The sequence below is a fragment of the Chiloscyllium punctatum genome, chromosome 22 (genome assembly GCF_047496795.1).
Source record: "Chiloscyllium punctatum isolate Juve2018m chromosome 22, sChiPun1.3, whole genome shotgun sequence".
Classification (NCBI taxonomy): domain Eukaryota; kingdom Metazoa; phylum Chordata; class Chondrichthyes; order Orectolobiformes; family Hemiscylliidae; genus Chiloscyllium; species Chiloscyllium punctatum.
This window is the reverse complement of record NC_092760.1, coordinates 91,291,953-91,312,854: the sequence shown is the minus strand read 5'-3', so window position 1 is coordinate 91,312,854 and position 20,902 is coordinate 91,291,953. Positions and strand designations below refer to the sequence as shown.

Genomic DNA, 20,902 nt, shown 5'->3' with positions numbered 1-20,902 from the left:
CTAAAGACTATAAGGAGTTGCTGTTCTTTTAAAAAGCACGTTACTGAAATTCACTAAGTCACATTTACACTGCTGCTTTGTTCAAATTGTGTAGGTAATTTGTAGATGGGCCAGCACCAGGGTGCACACAAAGTGAGATTTGGCTAGCAATAGATTACTGATCGAGTTGTGGTGATATAAACAATTGTGGATGACAAAGAATATCAGCCTGACAACACAACTGGATTGGCTGAACCGCTTGCTAGTGAACACAATACTGCCAGAAGATGCCCGACTCCTGCAAGGACAGTTAATGTCTAAAAATACCTTAAGCCTGAAAGAGAACCAGTTCATTTTCTCTCATCGGGTTGCTGCAAGCTATAGCCTACAACCAGTAACTAACAGACTTTGCAGTTAGATCTGTGCCTCCTGCAAAGAAGTGAAATAATCTAAAGAAAGAGAGCAAATAACAAAAAATACTTAGCAAGCAAAAATATCTCAGCAATGATTCCCATCTTCCGTATGAACTGGGGCCACTGAATCACTTCACTATTGTTTTCTCTTTCTTTCACAACACCCACTTTTTTTTGTTATGTGTCACGGAGTCATACAGCACAGAAAAGGCCTCCTGGCCCATCTAAACTAATTCTACTTTCCAATCCTTGACCCAGAACTTTCAATGTTCTGATAAATTCAAGTGCTCATCTGCATTCTTTTTAAAGCTTTGAAGCTCCTTACCAGCATCACCTGGATGAAATAAATTTTCCTAGAACCCCTTTGCACCTCCTGCCCTACACCTTAAAATTATATCCTTTTGTTACTTGTACTTCAACGAAGGAGAACAAGCTGTTTCACATTCACCCTTCAACCTTATACAGCTCTATCAAGTCTCGTTCAACCTTCTCTATTCCAAAAAAAAACAAGACAAGCTTATCAGTTCTCTCCATCCTTGGCAACATCCTGGTGAATCTCCTCTGCATCCCACCCCCATCTTCCCATGCCACACTCCACCACACATACTCCATACCACTTTTCTCACCCCACCCCCCCAACCCCTCTGCAATCACAACCTTTCTATAACCTGCCCTGCCACCTTTGGGGATTTGTGGACAAGCACTCCAAGTTCCTCTTGTTGCTCTCCTGCCATTCAAATACTCCCTTTCTTGTGTTTCTTCCACAGTGCATCAACTTACATTTTTCAGGGTTAAGTTCCATCTGCTACTGATCCATCAAATCTATACTCGCCGACAACCGAAAATCTTCCTCCTCAGAATTAACTACTCAGCCAATCTTCATGTTATGCACAAATTAACTTATTTCCGCACCCCACCCCCCATTTTGGTTTGGAGCCATGAGCTAAAAATTGAGCTGAAAATGACTTGTGGACTTTGGAAAACATCTCCTGGTAAAAGAAAAAGAACAGATCAAACAAGGTTTGTTAGGTCTAGTCTGGAGGCTAATTGTAGGCTGATTTGCTATTAAAAGTGTTCCTACAAACACAGCGACCCCAGGAGGAGCACTGCGTTTGAACGGACGTTGCCTCAGGCAGTATATGGGAAACTTTGTTTTTATCATAGAGTATAAGAGCAAGGAGGTAATGTTGGAGTTGTACCGAGCTCTGGTCAGGCCACAGCTGCAGTACTGTGTGCAGTTCTGGTCACCTCACTATAGGAAGGATGTGATAGCACTAGAGGGGTTACAGGAGGTTCACCAGGATGTTGCCTGGATGGAGAAAGAGCGATAAGGAGAGACTAGATAGGCCTGGATTGTTTTCTGTAGAGCAGAGAAGACTGAGGGGAACATGTGTATTGGATTTTGAGGGATATGGACAAGGTGAATAGAGAGCAGCTGTTCCCCTTGGTTAAGGGGTCAATCACAAGAGGGCACAGTTTTAGGTAAGGGGCAGGAGATTCAGAGGGGACTTGCTAAAAAAACAATTTTTGCTCAGCAGGTGGTGGGAGTCTGGAATGGACTGCTGGGGAAAGTAGTGGAGGCTGGAAACCTCCCAATCTTTAAAAATTATTTTGATGAGCACTTCAAATATATTATTCAAGGATATGGGACTAGAGTAGGAAATTGGGATTAGCGCACTTTTAGCAGCAGTTACTGTTGGTGTAAAGTCAATGGACCAAAGGGCCTTTACTGCCCTGTATGAATCTATGAAACTCAATGAGGGTCAGTTCCTGGTAATTGCTTTTGGCAAGTCTGGGAGAGACCCTATATTCAAGATGGCAGCTGATGCTGAATGGTAATTGAGGCCTTAGGAACATCCAGTCAGTCTCTCAGGGCAGGGCTGTAGCTTTTCTTTGTATAGCCAGGATAGATTGAGTGAATCCTTAGAAAAGTATACTACCATTTCCTTTATACTCAAGAGGGAAATCAGGAAGGCAAAAAGGGGACATGAAATAGCTTTGGCAAACAGAATTAAGGAGAATCCAAAGGGTTTTTACAAATACATTAAGGACAAAAGGGTAACTAGGGAGGGAATAGGGCCCCTCAAAGATCAGCAAGGCGGCCTTTGAGTGGAGCTGCAGGAGATGAGGGAGATGCTAAATGAGTATTTTGCATCAGGATTTACTGTGGACAAGGATATGGAAGATATAAACTGTAGGAAAATAGATGGTGACATCTTGCAAAATGTCTATATTACAGAGGAGGAAGTGTTGGATGTCTTGAAACGAGTAAAGGTGGATAAATATATCCACTATAGAAAATGAAAATGTTGGCGAGGAAGATACAGAGATACTTGCATCTAAGACTAGAAGAGTTTGAGGTTCACAAGGAAGAAATATTAGAAATTTTGCAGACTGTGAAAATAGACAAGTCCCCTGGGCCGGATGGGATCTATCCTAGGATCCTCTGGGAAGCAAGGGAAGAGATTGCCAAGCCTTTGGCATTGATCTTCAAATCATCATTGTTTACAGGAATAGTGCCTGAGGACTGGAGGACAGCAAATGTGGTTCCCTTGTTCAAAAAAGGTAGAGACAACCCTGGTAATTACAGACCAGTGAGTCTCACTTCAGTTATAGAACATAGAAAAATACAGCGCAGTACAGGCCCTTCGGCCCTCAATGTTGCGCCGTCCGAAGCCTACCTAACCTACACTAGCCCAATAACCTCCATATGCTTGTCCAATGCCCGCTTAAATGACCATAAAGAGTCCACCACTGCTACTGGCAGGGCATTCCATGACCTCACAACCCGCTGAGTAAAACATCTACCCCTAACATCTGTCCTATACCTACCACCCCTTAATTTAAAGCTGTGTCTCCTAGTAACAGCTGACGCCATACGCGGAAAAAGGTTCTCACTGTCAACCCTATCTAAACCCCTAATCATCTTGTACACCTCTATCAAATCTCCCCTAAACCTTCTTTTCTCCAATGAGAAAAGTCCCAAGTGCCTCAGCCTTTCCTCATACGATCTTCCTACCATGCCAGGCAACATCCTGGTAAACCTCCTCTGCACCTGTTCCAGTGCCTCCACATCCTTCCTATAGTATGGCGACCAAAACTGCACACAATACTCCAGATGCGGCTGCACCAGAGTCTTACACAACTGCAACATGACCTCAGGACTCCAGAACTCAATTCCTCTACCAATAAAGCCCAGTACACCATATGCCTTCTTCACAGCACTATTTACCTGGGTGGCAACTTTCAGAGATCTGTGCACTTGGACATCAAGATCCCTCTGCTCATCCACACTACCAAGTAAGTCTACCATTAGCCCAGTAATCCATCTTCTTGTTACTCCTACCAAAGTGAATGACTTCACACTTAGCTACATTGAATTCCATTTGCCACCTTTCTGCCCAGCTCTGCAACTTTTCTATATCGCGCTGTAACCTGCCACATCCTTCTTCGCTGTCCACAACTCCACCGACTTTCGTGTCATCCGCAAACTTGCTCACCCAACCTTCAAGCCCCTCCTCCAGATCATTTATAAAAATGACAAACAGCAATGGTCCCAAAACAGATCCTTGTGGAACACCGCTAGTAACTGCAATCCAAGATGAACCTATACCATCAACTACTACCCTCTGTCTCCTTCCAGCCAGCCAATTCCTAATCCAAACCTCTAATGGACCCTCAATGCCATACCTTTGTAGTTTTTGCATTAGCCTGCCATGGGGTACCTTATTGAACGCCTTGCTAAAATCCATATACACCACATCTACTGCTTTACCCTCGTCCACTTCCTTGGTCACCTTCTCAAAGAATTCAATAAGGTTTGTGAGGCACGACCTGTCCTTCACAAAACCATGCTGACTATCCTTGATCACATTATTCCTATCCAGATGTTCATAAATCCTATCCCTTACAATTCTCTCTAAGACTTTGCCCACAACAGAAGTGAGACTCACTGGCCTATAGTTACTCGGGCTATCCCTGCTCCCCTTCTTGAACAAGGGGACCACAATCGCTATCCTCCAGTCTTCTGGCACTATTCTCGTAGACAACGACGACATAAAAATCAAGGCCAATGGCTCCGCTATCTCCTCCCTTGCTTCCCTAGTTGTTGGTAAAGTGTTGGAAAAGGTTATAAGAGATAGGATTTATAACCATCTAGAAAAGAATAACCTGATCATGGATAGTCAGCACGGTTTTGTGAAGGGTAGGTCGTGCCTAACAAATCTTATTGAGTTTTTTGACAAAGTGACCAAACAGGTGGATGAGAGACTGGTTGATGTGGTGTATATGGATTTCAGCAAGGCATTTGATAAGGTTCCCCACAGTAGGATATTATATAAAATGCAGAGGAATGGGATTGTGGGAGACATAGCAGTTTGGATCAGTAATTGGCTTGCTGAAAGAAAACAGGGGGCTGTAGTTGATGGAACATGTTCACCTTGATGTCCAGTTACTAGCGGCGTTCCACAAGGGTCGCTGTTGGGTCCATTGCTGTTCGTCATTTTTATAAATGACTTGGATGAGGGCTTAGAAGGGGGGTTAGTAAATTTGTGGACGACACTAAGGTTGGTGGAGTTGTGGGTAGTGACGAAGGATGTAGTAGGTTACAGAGAGATATAGATAGGATACAGAGCTGGCTGAGAGGTGGCAAATGGAGGTTAATGTGGACAAGTGTGAGGTGATACACTTTGGACAGAGTAATCGGAATGCAAAGTACTGGGCTAATGGTAGGATTCTTGGGAGTGCAGATGAGCAGAGAGATCTCGGTGTCCATGTACCCAGATCCCTGAAAGTTGCCACCCAGATTGACAGGGTTGTTAAGAAGGCGTACAGTCTTTATTAATAGAGGGATCGAGTTCCGGAACCAGGAGGTTATGCTGCAGCTGTACAAAACTCTGGGGCGGCCCCATTTGGAGTATTGTGTACAGTTCTGGTCACTGCATTATAAGAAGGATGTGGAAGCTTTGGAAAGGGTGCAGAGGAGATTTACTAGGATGTTGCCATCTTTCCTTACGAGGAAAGGCTGAGGGCCTTCAGGTTGTTCTCGTTAGAGAGAAGGAGGTTGAGAGGTAACTTAATAGAGACATACAAGATAATCAGAGGGTTAGATAGGGTGGACAGGGAGAGCCTTTTTCCAAGTATGGGAACGGCAAACATGCGGGAAAACAATTTTAAAGTGAGGGGAGACAGGTATAAGACAGATGTCAGAGGTAGTTTCTTTACTCAGAGTAGTAAGGATATGGAATGCTTTGCCTGTAACAGTAGTAGATTCGCCAAGTTTAAGTGCATTTAAGTCGTCATTGGACAGGCATATGGACGTTCATGGAATAGTGTAGGTGGGATGGGTTTCAGATTAGTATGACAGGGCGACGCAACATCGAGGGCCGAAGCTAGAGAAGTGATCGCCGGGCCGCTTGCTGAGATATTTGTATCATCGAAAATCACAGGTGAGGTGCCGAAGACTGGAGTTTGGCAAACGTGGTGCCATTGTTTAAGAAGGGTGGTAAGCACAAGCCAGAGAACTAAAGACCAGTGAGCCTGACCTCAGTGGTGGGCAAGTTGTTGGAGGGAATCCTGAGGGACAGGATGTACATGTATTTGGAAAGGCAAGGACTGATTAGGGATAGTCAACATGGCTTTTTGTGTGGGAAATCATGTCTCACAAACTTGACTGAGTTTTTTGAGGAAGTAACAGAGGATCGATGAGGGCAGAGCGGCAGGTGTGATCTATAAGGACTTCAATAAGACATTCAACAAAGTTCCCACAGGAGACAGATTAGCAAGGTTAGATCTCACAGAATACAGGGAGAACTAGCCATTTGGATACAGAACTGGCTCAAAAGTAGAAGACAGAGGGTGGTGGTGGAGGGTTGTTTTTCAGACTGGAGGCCTGTGACCAGTGGAGTTCCACAAGGATCAGTACTGGGTCCTCTACTTTTTGTCATTTACACAAATGATTTGGATGTGAGCATAAGAGTTACAGTTAGTAAGTTTGCAGATGACACCAAAATTGGAGGTGTACTGGACAGGGAAGAGGGTTACCTCAGATTACAACAGGATCTGGACCAGATGGGCCAATGGGCTGACAAGTGGCAGATGGAGTTTAATTCAGATAAATGAGAGATGCTGGAGTCGCAGGTAGATACGATAGTGAAGGCTGCGTTTGGTATGCTTTCCTTTATTAGTCAGAGTATTGAGTACAGGAGTTGGGAGGTCATGATGCGGTTGTACAGGACATTGGTTAGGCCACTGTTGGAATATTGCGTGCAATTCTGGTCTCCTTCCTATCAGAAAGATGTTGTGAAACTTGAAAGGGTTCAGAAAAGATTTACGAGGATGTTCCCAGGATTGGAGGATTTGAGCTACAGGGAGAGGCTGAACAGGCTGGGGCTGTTTTCCCTGAAGCGTCGGAGGCTGAGGGGTGACCTTATAGAGGCTAACAAAATCATGAGGGGCGTGGATAGGATAAATAGGCAAAGTCTTTTCCCTGGGGTCGGGGAGTCCAGACTAGAGGGCATAGGTTTAAGGGGAGAGGGGAAAGATATAAAAGAGACCTTAGGGGCAACTTTTTCACGCAGAGGGTGGTATGTGTATGGAATGAGCTGCCAGAGGAAGTGGTAGAGGTAGGTACAATTGTAACATTTAAGAGGCACTTGGATGGGTATATGAATAGGAAGGGTTTGGAGGGATATGGGCCGGTGCTGGCAGGTGGGACTAGATTGGGTTGAGATAACTGGTCAGCATGGATGGGTTGGACTGAAGGGTCTGTTTCCATGCTGTACATCAATTAGATTACCTTGTTTAATTTTTTTTCTCTGCTTAAGTTCTTGTGAAATTAATAATTTGTTTAAGTTACAAAACTGGTGTCTGGAATTAATTATTTGCAAAGTCTGGTTAGGAACCATTGGAGTAACTATTTGAGAGTTTAATTTTAGTGTGTTGCAAATACAGAAGTAGAAAGGCTGTTTAGATTCAGCTGTCCAGCTCCATAAGACCAAATGTTACCAGAGCAGAATTAGGCCATTTAACCCACTGAGATTGATCCACCATTTGATCACAGTTGAGATCTTTCTCAAGACCATTGTCCAGCCTTTTCCCTGTGATCTTTGATCAAATCAGGGGCAGAATAAGGCTACTTACATGTTAGGTTGTATTAATAGTTAAGCTGTTCTTCCTGGCTAAAATGGAAATTGGCAGGTTTGATTTTGTTTCACTGGCACTAATGTAGCAATTCGACAATATAGACATATGAGAGGCAAGTTAAACTGAAACTGGGTGAACAGAAAAAAGGCCATTGACTTAGCCTGCATCAGTTTTATCAAATCAAATGTAATCCACAGAGTAAACTTTTTTTTAAACTAACCAAAGAAAGACATTTACTATCAAGAATTAACTATGTTTAACTCACATCACACTTCAAATACATTGGGAAATTGTATTCAGCTGAGGACTAAACATAAACGATGCAAAAACAACATAAAAATAAGCTCAAATAAATCAGTGCTTTATTGTTCACAGATGTGGTTGACTTTCAAATTCAATGGGGAAGACAACTGGCAATATTGAATCAGCTGCCTGTTAGAAACGTCACCTGCCATTTCTTTATACAGACTACTAATTACTCCCAACCCCCACACCTGAAATACAGGAAATCCTACCTGTCCAACTAATCCATAATTCAAAACTATGAGATATTTGGGGCCGACACCAGGTTGCAATATTGACTTTCCTTTCTCTTGCTTCCTAATTTTTTTCCTTTTTTAAACTGCTGAACAAGCTGACTAACTCATGGTATTCCATAATAACCGCAAACTTAACACTTCAAATTCAAATTCCACTTAAAATCCATTTTCTTAGTGAAATACAAAACATTTTAACGTGAAACGTGAAAATTGGAGAACAGAAATAAAACCAGTAAATACATTTTCTAAATACTGAGGTCTAGCAGCATCTGGAGCAACTCGAGTTTCAGGTCAATGACCTTCTATCAAAAATGAAACCATAGTACTCTCCACAGATGCTGTCTGACCGAGTATAATATTTCCTGCACTTTCTGTTTCCAAAACATCTTTTTATTATTGTGAATGAGTGCTACTAAAGCAGGTACGGGTTAATCCAACATACTAACATTTGAAATCAGTATAAGCAGAAATGTCCACAGGAACATAACTTGGCTGAAAGTTATTCTGGATTAGTGGTGCTGGAAGAGCACAGCAGTTCAGGCAGCATCCAAGAAGCAGCGAAATCGATGTTTCGGGCAAAAGCCCTTCCTGATGAAGATGAAGGGCTTTTGCCCGAAACATCAATTTCGCTGCTACCGTTTATTAAACTAATTCTACACAGGTATCATGAATCAATTTTCATTCATGATTTCAAAAGAAAAAAAATTAAAATTCAACATATGCGCAGTTCTATAATCATTGCATATATCAAAATAACTTTAACAATTTCAAGGAATATAAACCCTTGTGAACGGCAGGGCTTTCCCGTATTTTGTTTTGGCACCTGTATTTTCACCATACATTAGGATTCTTTTCTCCAACAATCATCTAACAATTCCATTTGGCATGAACATTTTCTTCTCATGAATTGTCAAGGTACACATCCAAAGGATGAACAATGAATGTCCGGCCTTTCCCCAGTACAACTATAAATTTTAGTGATTCCTTTTTACAGGCCTCCTGATCTCATCAGCAACATGGAATATGAATGTATCGCATTAATAAGCTGCATTATCCACATAGGCCAGCAGGATGCCAATTCCACACAACCCACAACTTCACTCTATTCTCATCCATTGACCCACTGTCAAGATCATAAACAAGAACTCCTGCAGGGCTTTACATTTGTCCTGATCGCCATGCAGGCTAGTAGCACTGTGAATCTTGCATTCCTGTAGTTTTCACTAGAACTGCACTTCTACTGTCTGATTGCTGAGGATATAGATATTTGAGGGCATGTCATCCAGGTTGCGGATTGTATACGCATATGTTTGTCACTGTCTAGTGATGCAACGCTGGAAACCACTAATATTAGCAATTGTCTTTTAGTTACCTTTGAGCAAGCTTTGTTTTTATTTTAGATCATTCACTTTGCTGGCTGGGAATTGCCCTGAAAAGATGTTGATGAGCAGCCAACTCGAGCCACTCATCCTTAGGGGTGTACAGACACCCGGAGTACTTTAGAGGAACAAGTTCGAGGATTGTGACCTAGTGATAATGAAGGAATGGCAATATATTCCCAAATCAGGATGGTGAGTGCCTTGGAGGGGAACTTGCAAGTGATGGCGTACCAATTATCTGCTGCCCTTGTCCTTCTAGATGGAAGTGGTTGAGAGTTTGGAAGGTGCTAAACAGTCATGGTGAATTTCAGCAGAGTATGTTGTAGACATCCATTAGCACTGGTATTTAATGTCATTGATGGAGGCAGTGGACGTAGTGCCAATCAAGTGGACTGCTTTATCCTGGATGGTGTCAAGCTTCTTAAATGATGTTGTAGCTGCACTCATCCAAGCAAAGGGGGCGTAATTCCATCACATGCCCTGTACATCTTGTGGACAGGTTTTACAGGATCAGGAAGCAAGTTCTCACTGCAGGATTCTTGGCCTCCCATTCTTATAACCACAGTATTTTTGTGTTATTTTCATTCCACAAAAAGTAGGATTTAACTTGGTTCACTAAGTGCAGACATGTCAGCAATTAACACTACTATTAAAACGTTAGTCCCCTTTATAAACTCTTTACATACATAGGCAGAGACAGGAAAAAAAAGGATGGGTGCTACAGATCGAGGGAAAGACTGGAGGGTAGTTCAGTAGTACCTGAGATAGTTCTTGTGCTCATCAGAATGCTGCTTCCAGGTCATAAATGTGGAGTTGTTATTGCACAGGAAAAGGCTAATTGTATCTGCACAACTCAACATGCACCCATTTATTCTCATCTTATGTTCCAACACTTGGCCCACAACCTTTAAGCATTTCAAGAACACATCTAAATAGTTCTTGTAGGTCTTAAGGGTTTCATGCCTCTACCATCCTTTCCAGCAGTGAGTTCCAGATACACAGCAACTTCTGGGTGGGAACAAAAAAAATCTCCATTCCCTTCTGAATCTTTTGTTCCTTAACTTAAAATTGCATAATTTTTGGAATACTATTTGTGATTTCTACTATAAAGACTTATGCAAAGTATTTATTCAACTCCTTTGCCATTTCCTGGTTTTCCCATTAATTTCGAGCCTCACTGTCTAAGGGGCCTACGTTCACTTTGGCTTCTCTCTTCTTTTTACGTATTTAAAGAAGCTCCTGCTATCCATCTTGATATTACTTGCAGGTTTACCCTCAGTTTAGTTTCTCCTTTTTCATTGTTGCTTGATCATTTCTGTTGTGCTTTTAACTTTCCCAATCATCTAGTTTAACATTAATCTTTGCCACATTGAAAGAAAACCAACCTGCCGCTATTGTTAACTTTGCTGGTTAACCCCCATGGTTGTTTATCCTATTCCTAGAATCAATCTTCCTCAATGGAAGATGCCTTTGTTGTGAGGCATGAATCATTTCCTTAATCATCGTTCACTGTTCCTCAACATTCTTTGTTGCGAAATTCCACCCACCTGTCCACTTTTGCCAGCTATACGCTCATAGAATCAGAGAATCCTTACACCGGAAGCAGGCCATTCAGCCCATCGAGTCCATAGTGATCCCCCCCCAAAGAACATCCCATTCAGACCCACCCTATTCCTGCAACCCTGCATTCTCCCTTGGCTAATCCACCTAGCCTGCACATCGTTTGCACTGGAGCACTCCTATGAAACCTATACAAAAACGGGGAGAATGTACAAACTCCACACGGACAGTCACCCGAGGCTGGAATCAAACGCAGATCCCTGGCCCTGTGAGGCAATAGTGCTAACTGAGCCACCGTGCCACCATTCCTTTATAATTACCCTCATTTATGTTTCAAGTTATATTATCCTGCGTGCTTTGTAAATAATTCACAAATATTTTGGCTTAAAACCAGCTTCATATTTAATTTGTTTTGTTGGAAGACTCACTTCACTTTGTCATTATATCATGGCCTTATTGTTTGCTTCATCCAGTTATAAGGTACAAGTAACACCTGCATTTTTGCAATGAAAAACTGAGGCTCATTATCAGAAGTATAACGTTATGAAACACTGGGGGAGAAGTGGCATTGACTGAGGTACCAAATATGTGCGAAATGTGATTTTTGATGCCAGATAAATGTCTTATGTATCAAAGTGACTTTTACACCAGATCTACAGAATCTTTATACTAAATCCAACTGCTTATTTGGGTAAAGAACCACAGGCCCAGATTTTCTTCAGTCCTAACAATTTTAAATCAACAGAATGGAATTACATGTGTTACCTTAAAAGAAGTTTTCTTTCATTCTAAAAACTGCTGTTGAAGCATAAATGTAGTTTGAATCACAACTAGATCTGACATTGGAACAAAGCATGGCAAGAGGAGTTGAGAGATCATGTTGCAGCTGTATAGGACATTGGTTAGACCATTGTTAGAATATTGCATGCAATTCTGGTCTCCTTCCTACCAGAAGAATGTTTTGAAACTTGAAAGGGTTCAGAAGAGATTTACAAGGGGTTGGAGGATTTGATCTATTGGCAGAGGCTGAATATGTTGGGGCTGTTTTCCCTGGAATGTCGAAGGCTGAGGGGTGACCTCAGAGGTTTATAAAATTATGACGGGCATGGATAGGATAAATAGACAAAGTCTTTTCCCTAGGGTGGGGGAGTCCAGAACTAGAGGGCATAGGTTTAGGGTGAGGGGAAAAGATATAAAAGGGACCTAAGGGGCAACTTTTTCACGCAGAGTACGTGTATGGAATGAGCTGCCAGAGGAAGTGGTGGAGGCTAGTACAATTGCAAGATTTAAAAGGCATCTGGATGGATATATGAATAGGAAGGGATTAGAGTGATATGGGTTGAAAAATGTGCTGGAAAAACACAGCAGGCCAGGCAGCATCTGAGGAGCAGGAGAATCGACGTTTCAGGCATAAGCCCTTTTCAGGATTCCTGAAGAAGGGCTTATGCCCGAAACGGCGATTCTCCGGCTTCTCAGATGCTGCCTGGCCTGCTGTGTTTTTCCAGCACCACATTTTTCAACTCTGATCTCCAGCATCTGCAGTCCTCACTTTCTCTTAGAGTATATGGGCCAAGTGCTGGCAAACAGGACTAGATTAGGTTGGGATACCTGGTTGACATAGACGAGTTGGACCGGAGGGTCTGTTTCTGTGCTATACATTCTCTATGACTCCATGACTGTGTTAAGGAATGTTATCTTCACAAGCAATACATACCCAAAATTTTTAGCATGGGCACAAAGCTTAAGTTTCTCTGCAAAAGTAAATCCAGGTCCGATTCGTCAATCTGATGGTAGTCCAGTTGCTTCATAAATATGAACGTACTAAATGCATAACAGCAGTTTCTCACATTACCATTCAAAAGCAAAAGGACATTAGCACTGAATTATAACAGTAGTGGCATACTGAACATTTCAGACTGTAGATGTTAACATATGCTGCACAATATTGTTTCATAGAACAGGTTGCGTAGGTCAGGGTTCAAGTCCCACCTGCTTCAGAGGTATTAAAGAACATCTGAGCAGGTTGATTGGAAAATACTTATCCTTTTTTGATGGCAAAAAATTGCCAGTAGGGAATTGTTCATTGTTATCCTATATGTTGTCATTTTAATATGCTTTGTATAGCATATACGAAAAATGCATTAATTGTCAACAGTAAATTAAATGAAGCTACTGATGTGTGAATATTCCACCAAGAGGATAAATCATTCCAGGATAAACTATGCAGAATAAACTCGACCAGAGGATGCAAATAATCTTGCCTGTAGATAAATAGCAACTTTTTAAAAGTATTCAATCCTAACGGATGTATTAAATTCATTTGTCACACTGTTAAGCAGAGATTACACTGCACTGTAATATGAAAAAGTGAACTTCCAATTTTAATCAGCAGACAATGCCGAGAGCAATTTATCTAGATGCAGTAAATACAAGAGCATGCACCTTTAAAGGCCTCTGACTCTCAAAACACCTTAATTTATGCATAACCAACAGAAATTCAACATAAACCTCAGCTACATCATAACCAAACATTGTATAACACATGCCAGAGACTGGTACTTAATGCAAAACAGGCATTTTGCATCACCAATAAGTACTGCATTGTTTATGGGTAATACATAGTTCATTCGATTTACTGAGAAGTAAACCAGCAGGTCCAAAACTGTAACTGTATGTTAACAATAACTACCATTGATGAAAAGTATGACTAAACCCTAGGATACACAATCGTTGCATGACTGACAAAGACATACATTTATAAAGGATCATACAGCTACACAAAAACTTTGTCAACTTTATCAAAAGAAGAGTCTCTTTTTGAAACCTTGCCTTGATTTTCACTTCATTGAGCATTTCTGCTGTAGATTTACATAAGGTATTCAATCCTTATTTGCCATGTATATTATTAGCTTTATCACTGCTCAAAAGATTGGAACGTTTAGTGGATGGTTAGACTGAATAAAGAGATGTAATAGATTGTTCAGATTTGCAAGTGTTAATTATAGTCCATTAATATAGTAAATTGAACCAGGCAAAATGGGATACCAAGCAGCAACGGAGCTTAAGATGGCAATGTCACTGTGTTCAAAGAGGCAGAGAAGATACAACATCAACCAAAAGAGAAAAGAGAATGCACGCCAGTATGTAAGTTACAGTACTGAAAAATGTGTTGCTGGAAAAGCGCAGCAGGTCAGGCAGCATCCAAGGAGCGGGAGAATCAACGTTTCGAGCATAAGCCCTTCTTCATGATTCTCCTGCTCCTTTGATGCTGCCTGACCTGCTGCGCTTTTCCAGCAACACATTTTTCAGCTCTGATCTCCAGCATCTGCAGCCCTCACTTTCTCCTTCCTGTAAGTTACAGTAGCAGAGCGGACATAGCCATGATGACTTGTTTTGCACTTTAAACAGTTTACGGCAAGGGCAGAGTTTTAGATAAACAATGCAAACTACATATGGAAGACTAGTGAGCTGCACAGGAAGTAGTAAAGCTATTGATAAAGGTTCAGAGGTAGTCATAATATGCTTGATGCAAGCATTGATACTGAAAGAAAAGTAGGTGATATGCAACAAACCATCTGGCTTGGTCACAAAAAGCAACTGGTGAGAAATATGAAATTAGCAGCTAACATGCCAAATCTACAGTAAAGTCTGAACAGGACATCTTTGGTTGCATTAATAGAAGTGTAAAAAATTCTTACCTATCACAACTTAATGTTGAACAAGCAATCAGGCAGCACACCCATGCGCATAGAATCAAAGGGGATAGTGGAAACATTTAAATGAATGTGACCAATACACAAATGGGAACAAATCCGAATAGCAGCATTTGACAAGGAAACAGTTATGTCAAATGGTAAAACAAAACAATTACAGGGATCAGAAAAAGCCAGCCTGGTTATGTTGTGACAGGTAGAAACGATGCCATGCAAGAGAAATTGCAGAGAATAACCACAAAAGAGTCGAAGATAAAGATTAAGTGATTAATTTGCGACGGAGTCATGGGGAACCAGGACGAAGGGTGCATGATTTGCAGTCACAGGTTTAAAATCAGTCCAGATTTTCATTCAATGTACAGCATGGGCAGTGAACATCGTGGTACTATTGTGAACCTTTTACTTCTATACTGATCAAGTCTTTATTTAGCTCTGTATATTTTTAACTTGCCTCGGGCAGCCCAGCAAAAGGTCCAACTACTTTTTTATTAGATTAGATTAGATTAGATTAGATTATTTACAGTGTGGAAACAGGCCCTTCGGCCCAACAAGTCCACACCGCTCCGCCGAAGCACAACCCACCCATACCCCTACATTTACCCCTTACCTAACACTATGGGCAATTTAGTGTGGCCAATTCACCTGACCTGCACATCTTTGGACTGTGGGAGAAACCGGAGCACCCGGAGGAAACCCACGCAGACACGGGGAGAATGTGCAAACTCCACACAGACAGGGTCGCCTGAGGCGGGAATTGAACCCAGGTCTCTGGCGCTGTGAGGTAGCAGTGCCACCCTTAGGAAAAATAAACATTACATCCAAATTTTGGAAAAAAAACAAAATCTGCGTACAAAAATATTTTAGCTTTTAGAAGTGAAATCTGTCAACACTGAAGACGATGATGTCATTTCATTATCAACTGGGTAAAACATTTCGACACCAAAATAAGTCCGAACACTTCCTAAGTGTGTTAATTCAATTGCATAGCCTATGCTGGCAAGTGGCTAAATCTGGTACTTAAACCAGCTGATTATAAAACACTAACAACATTAAACTGCATTCTTTCAAGGTTACAAACCTACAAAATTTCGAACTGCTCAGAGATTGTAAAAATATTTCACACAAGTAATATTTATTTGGATGTGAAGAAGCAACAGATCCCATAATCAAAACTGCATAGATTTTGAAACAGAGAAAAAGAAGGGATCATTAATACAATAATCCTCAAGATAGAATTCCAGCTGACAACCAGCAATCAAGAGTCAAAATGTGGCAATTCTTCAGATTGCTTTTTTTTGTTTCTTCACTGCAGAGATATATTACTTATGTGCTGAAAAATCTGAAGGCATAAATCAGATTTGTTTTTTTAAAATTCTTCTGACCAAGCAGCAATAAATTGCAAATAAATTTGGTTACAGCCTCAATATAACCTATTGTACATTGAATAGTAAAAACACAATAAAAGTAAATGCTCTGTATTACCATTTGATACAACTCTGCATTATCATCTGTTTAGGGCAAATCACTACCTATCTACAGGGATGGAAAACAGTCAGTTGTGTCAAGAGAGTAGTTTGTCCAACATTTCCTGTGCTGATCTATTTAAAACCAAAGTTGCTTTTGTTCAACAAGCCTAACAATAGAAGTTATAACTGTAACATACATACGATGCCAATTCAGTTGTGCTGACGATATAACAAATGACTACATTAATCAAATACAAAAACACATTTATTACAATTAAAACTGAAACACTTGTGAATATTCGAGAAGAATGTGTTATTTTAAGATCTGGACAAGATTTGTGTGGTATAGAAGTTTTATTCAGCATGTAAATTTAACTCATTCCAATCCATTGCAAATGCCTTTCCAATCAGTTTACATGATCACAATGACAATCTACATCATATGAACCTGTTCAATCCAAATAATATTTTAACAATATCATTAGTAATATCATAGTATAATAAATGGAAACATCCAAAATATGTGAACATTTTATCAAAATGCTGGGAACACTCCTCAATCTGATTATGCAAGGACATGGTCAGCAACTCTAGACGACAGCACTGAAATGTCAGATCACCAAACCTTCCTTGGAGGCAGGGAGTACTGAATTCATCAACAATGCATCTTATTAATAAACAACTTCCCTAAAAATTTAAAGGTGAGCTATAACTTTATCCGTATCACCATGAAGCAAGTATGCCATGTTACACTCAATATCTGCCAGAGTCACATCTCACATAAGAGAACAAAGTGGGAGGAACGCGGACTTTTGGACCACAGGGTGGACCATCAAAATGATCTGCTACCAGCCGAGACCAAGTTCACTACCTGAAATTTTTGGACAAGTTTAAGAAAAAAAACAAGTGTGGGCGGGACGTGGGCACGGGGCGGGACCCGGTCGAGGGGTGGGTGGGTGGGCGGGTGATGGGACCCGGTCGCGGGGTGGGTGGGTGGGTGATGGGACCCGGTCGTGGGGTGGGTGGGGGGGTGGGTGATGGGACCCGGTCGTGGGGTGGGTGGGGGGGTGGGTGATGGGACCCGGTCGTGGGGTGGGTGGGGGGGTGGGTGATGTGACCCGGTCGTGGGGTGGGTGGGGGGGTGGGTGATGTGACCCGGTCGTGGGGTGGGTGGGGGGGTGGGTGATGGGACCCGGCCGTGGGGTGGGTGGGGGGGTGGGTGATGGGACCCGGTCGTGGGGTGGGTGGGTGATGGGACCCGGTCGTGGGGTGGGTGGGGGGGGTGGGTGATGGGACCCGGTCGTGGGGTGGGTGGGGGGGGTGGGTGATGGGACCCGGTCGTGGGGTGGGTGGGGGGGTGGGTGATGGGACCCGGTCGTGGGGTGGGTGGGGGGGTGGGTGATGGGACCCGGTCGTGGGGTGGGTGGGGGGGTGGGTGATGGGACCCGGTCGTGGGGTGGGTGGGGGGGTGGGTGATGGGACCCGGTCGTGGGGTGGGTGGGGGGGTGGGTGATGGGACCCGGTCGTGGGGTGGGTGGGGGGGTGGGTGATGGGACCCGGTCGTGGGGTGGGTGGGGGGGTGGGTGATGGGACCCGGTCGTGGGGTGGGTGGGGGGGTGGGTGATGGGACCCGGTCGTGGGGTGGGTGGGGGGGTGGGTGATGGGACCCGGTCGTGGGGTGGGTGGGGGGGTGGGTGATGGGACCCGGTCATGGGGTGGGTGGGTGATGGGACCCGGTCATGGGGTGGGTGGGTGATGGGACCCGGTCGTGGGGTGGGTGGGTGATGGGACCCGGTCGTGGGGTGGGTGGGGGGGTAGGTGATGGGACCCGGTCGTGGGGTGGGTGGGGGGGTGGGTGATGGGACCCGGCCGTGGGGTGGGTGGGGGGGTGGGTGATGGGACCCGGCCGTGGGGTGGGTGGGGGGGTGGGTGATGGGACCCGGTCGTGGGGTGGGTGGGTGATGGGACCCGGTCGTGGGGTGGGTGGGGGGGGTGGGTGATGGGACCCGGTCGTGGGGTGGGTGGGTGATGGGACCCGGTCGTGGGGTGGGTGGGGGGGTGGGTGATGGGACCCGGTCGTGGGGTGGGTGGGGGGGTGGGTGATGGGACCCGGTCGTGGGGTGGGTGGGGGGGTGGGTGATGGGACCCGGTCGTGGGGTGGGTGGGGGGGTGGGTGATGGGACCCGGTCGTGGGGTGGGTGGGGGGGTGGGTGATGGGACCCGGTCGTGGGGTGGGTGGGGGGGTGGGTGATGGGACCCGGTCGTGGGGTGGGTGGGGGGGTGGGTGATGGGACCCGGTCGTGGGGTGGGTGGGGGGGGTGGGTGATGGGACCCGGTCGTGGGGTGGGTGGGGGGGTGGGTGATGGGACCCGGTCGTGGGGTGGGTGGGGGGGTGGGTGATGGGACCCGGTCGTGGGGTGGGTGGGGGGGTGGGTGATGGGACCCGGTCGTGGGGTGGGTGGGGGGGTGGGTGATGGGACCCGGTCGTGGGGTGGGTGGGTGATGGGACCCGGTCATGGGGTGGGTGGGTGATGGGACCCGGTCATGGGGTGGGTGGGTGATGGGACCCGGTCGTGGGGTGGGTGGGTGATGGGACCCGGTCGTGGGGTGGGTGGGGGGGTAGGTGATGGGACCCGGTCGTGGGGTGGGTGGGGGGGTGGGTGATGGGACCCGGCCGTGGGGTGGGTGGGGGGGTGGGTGATGGGACCCGGCCGTGGGGTGGGTGGGGGGGTGGGTGATGGGACCCGGTCGTGGGGTGGGTGGGTGATGGGACCCGGTCGTGGGGTGGGTGGGGGGGGTGGGTGATGGGACCCGGTCGTGGGGTGGGTGGGTGATGGGACCCGGTCGTGGGGTGGGTGGGGGGGTGGGTGATGGGACCCGGTCGTGGGGTGGGTGGGGGGGTGGGTGATGGGACCCGGTCGTGGGGTGGGTGGGTGATGGGACCCGGTCGTGGGGTGGGTGGGTGGGTGATGGGTCCCGGTCGTGGGGTGGGTGGGTGGGTGAATGGACCCGGTCGTGGGGTGGGTGGGGGGGTGGGTGATGGGACCCGGTCGTGGGGTGGGTGGGGGGGTGGGTGATGGGACCCGGTCGTGGGGTGGGTGGGGGGGTGGGTGATGGGACCCGGTCGTGGGGTGGGTGGGGGGGTGGGTGATGGGACCCGGTCGTGGGGTGGGTGGGGGGGTGGGTGATGGGACCCGGTCGTGGGGTGGGTGGGGGGGTGGGTGATGGGACCCGGTCGTGGGGTGGGTGGGGGGGTGGGTGATGGGACCCGGTCGTGGGGTGGGTGGGTGATGGGACCCGGTCGTGGGGTGGGTGGGTGATGGGACCCGGTCGTGGGGTGGGTGGGTGATGGGACCCGGTCGTGGGGTGGGTGGGTGGGTGATGGGACCCGGTCGTGGGGTGGGTGGGGGGGTGATGGGACCCGGTCGTGGGGTGGGTGGGTGGGTGATGGGACCCGGTCGTGGGGTGGGTGGGGGGGTGATGGGACCCGGTCGTGAGGTGGGTGGGGGGGTGATGGGACCCGGTCGTGGGGTGGGTGGGGGGGTGATGGGACCCGGTCGTGGGGTGGGTGGGGGGGTGATGGGACCCGGTCGTGGGGTGGGTGGGGGGGTGATGGGACCCGGTCGTGGGGTGGGTGGGGTGGGTGGGTGATGGGACCCGGTCGTGGGGTGGGTGGGGGGGTGGGTGATGGGACCCGGCCGTGGGGTGGGTGGGGGGGTGGGTGATGGGACCCGGCCGTGGGGTGGGTGGGGGGGTGGGTGATGGGACCCGGTCGTGGGGTGGGTGGGGGGGTGGGTGATGGGACCCGGTCGTGGGGTGGGTGGGGGGGTGGGTGATGGGACCCGGTCGTGGGGTGGGTGGGGGTGGGCTCTGTTTGATCCTGGCTGATGCCCCCCCCTCCCCCCTGCCCCTACCTGAGGTAAGGCGGTGTTGAGCTGCCTCTGTAGCGAGTCCCTTTCATGGAAGGCCTCCTGCATCTTGGCCTGACACAGGGCGAGCGCCTCCTGACTCTCCCGGAGACTCTCCAGCAGCTTGTCCCTCTCGTCCAGCATGTTCACCATCAGCTGCTCGAAGTTGGCCTCGGTGTCGGTGCCGCACTGTGAAGCCCGGGGGCTCAGCGTGTCCTCGCTGATGGTCGGCATCACCTCGCACATCATGGTGGGCCGGGGCCGGGGCCGGGGCCGGGCTCGGGCTCCGAGGGGAGGCCTACTCTCCGAACCCCCGCTCGCTGCCTGGGCCGAGGGGGACGCTGACACCGGCTCGGGGAACAACAGCGGCCTGAGAGCAGCGGCAGGCCGGCACCCAGGCTCCGCGCCACCGGCCCCTCAGTGATCGGTGAATGTACAGCTCCCGGGCCCGGAACGCTCACACCCCCCGGCCCGGCCCGCCGTGTCCCGGTCCCGGTCCCGGTCCCTGCCCCTCTCCTGTCCCGGGCCCGGCTCCCTCACATCTCCCGCTCTCTCCCTGCACCGCGTCCGCGACCCCGACAAAATGTCCGCGCACGCCCCCGCGACCAGCTGCGTGCGTGCGCACCGCCACTCCACACACCCACCCGCCCGCTCCGGAGCGCGCACGCGCCGTGCATCCACATCACACACAAACCTGTCCCCGCGCAGCCGACTGAGGCCCCGCCCACACCGCTGACCACGCCCCGCAGCTCCTGTCCCGCCCACATCCCCTGACGCTGGCCCCGCCCACGTCCCAGGCACG

The 20,902-nt window shown here is 47.1% G+C and overlaps 1 protein-coding gene across 8 annotated transcripts in view; it reads right to left on the bottom strand.

Annotated features, from left to right (window-relative positions):
* Nucleotides 1-20,689, bottom strand: part of LOC140493853 (liprin-alpha-1-like) — a 224,078-nt gene extending 203,389 nt beyond the window's left edge. For 6 of the 8 annotated variants that reach the window (XM_072592827.1, XM_072592831.1, XM_072592829.1 and 3 more), the window contains exon 1: nt 20,107-20,688. In XM_072592827.1, coding sequence (XP_072448928.1) covers nt 20,107-20,349 — 243 coding nt within the window. In that variant the 5' untranslated portion in view covers nt 20,350-20,688. Of the gene's footprint in view, nt 1-20,106 lie in introns of all 8 variants that reach the window. The other 2 variants (XM_072592832.1, XM_072592834.1) reach the window with 2 other exon arrangements.
* Nucleotides 20,690-20,902: the final 213 nt, after the last annotated feature.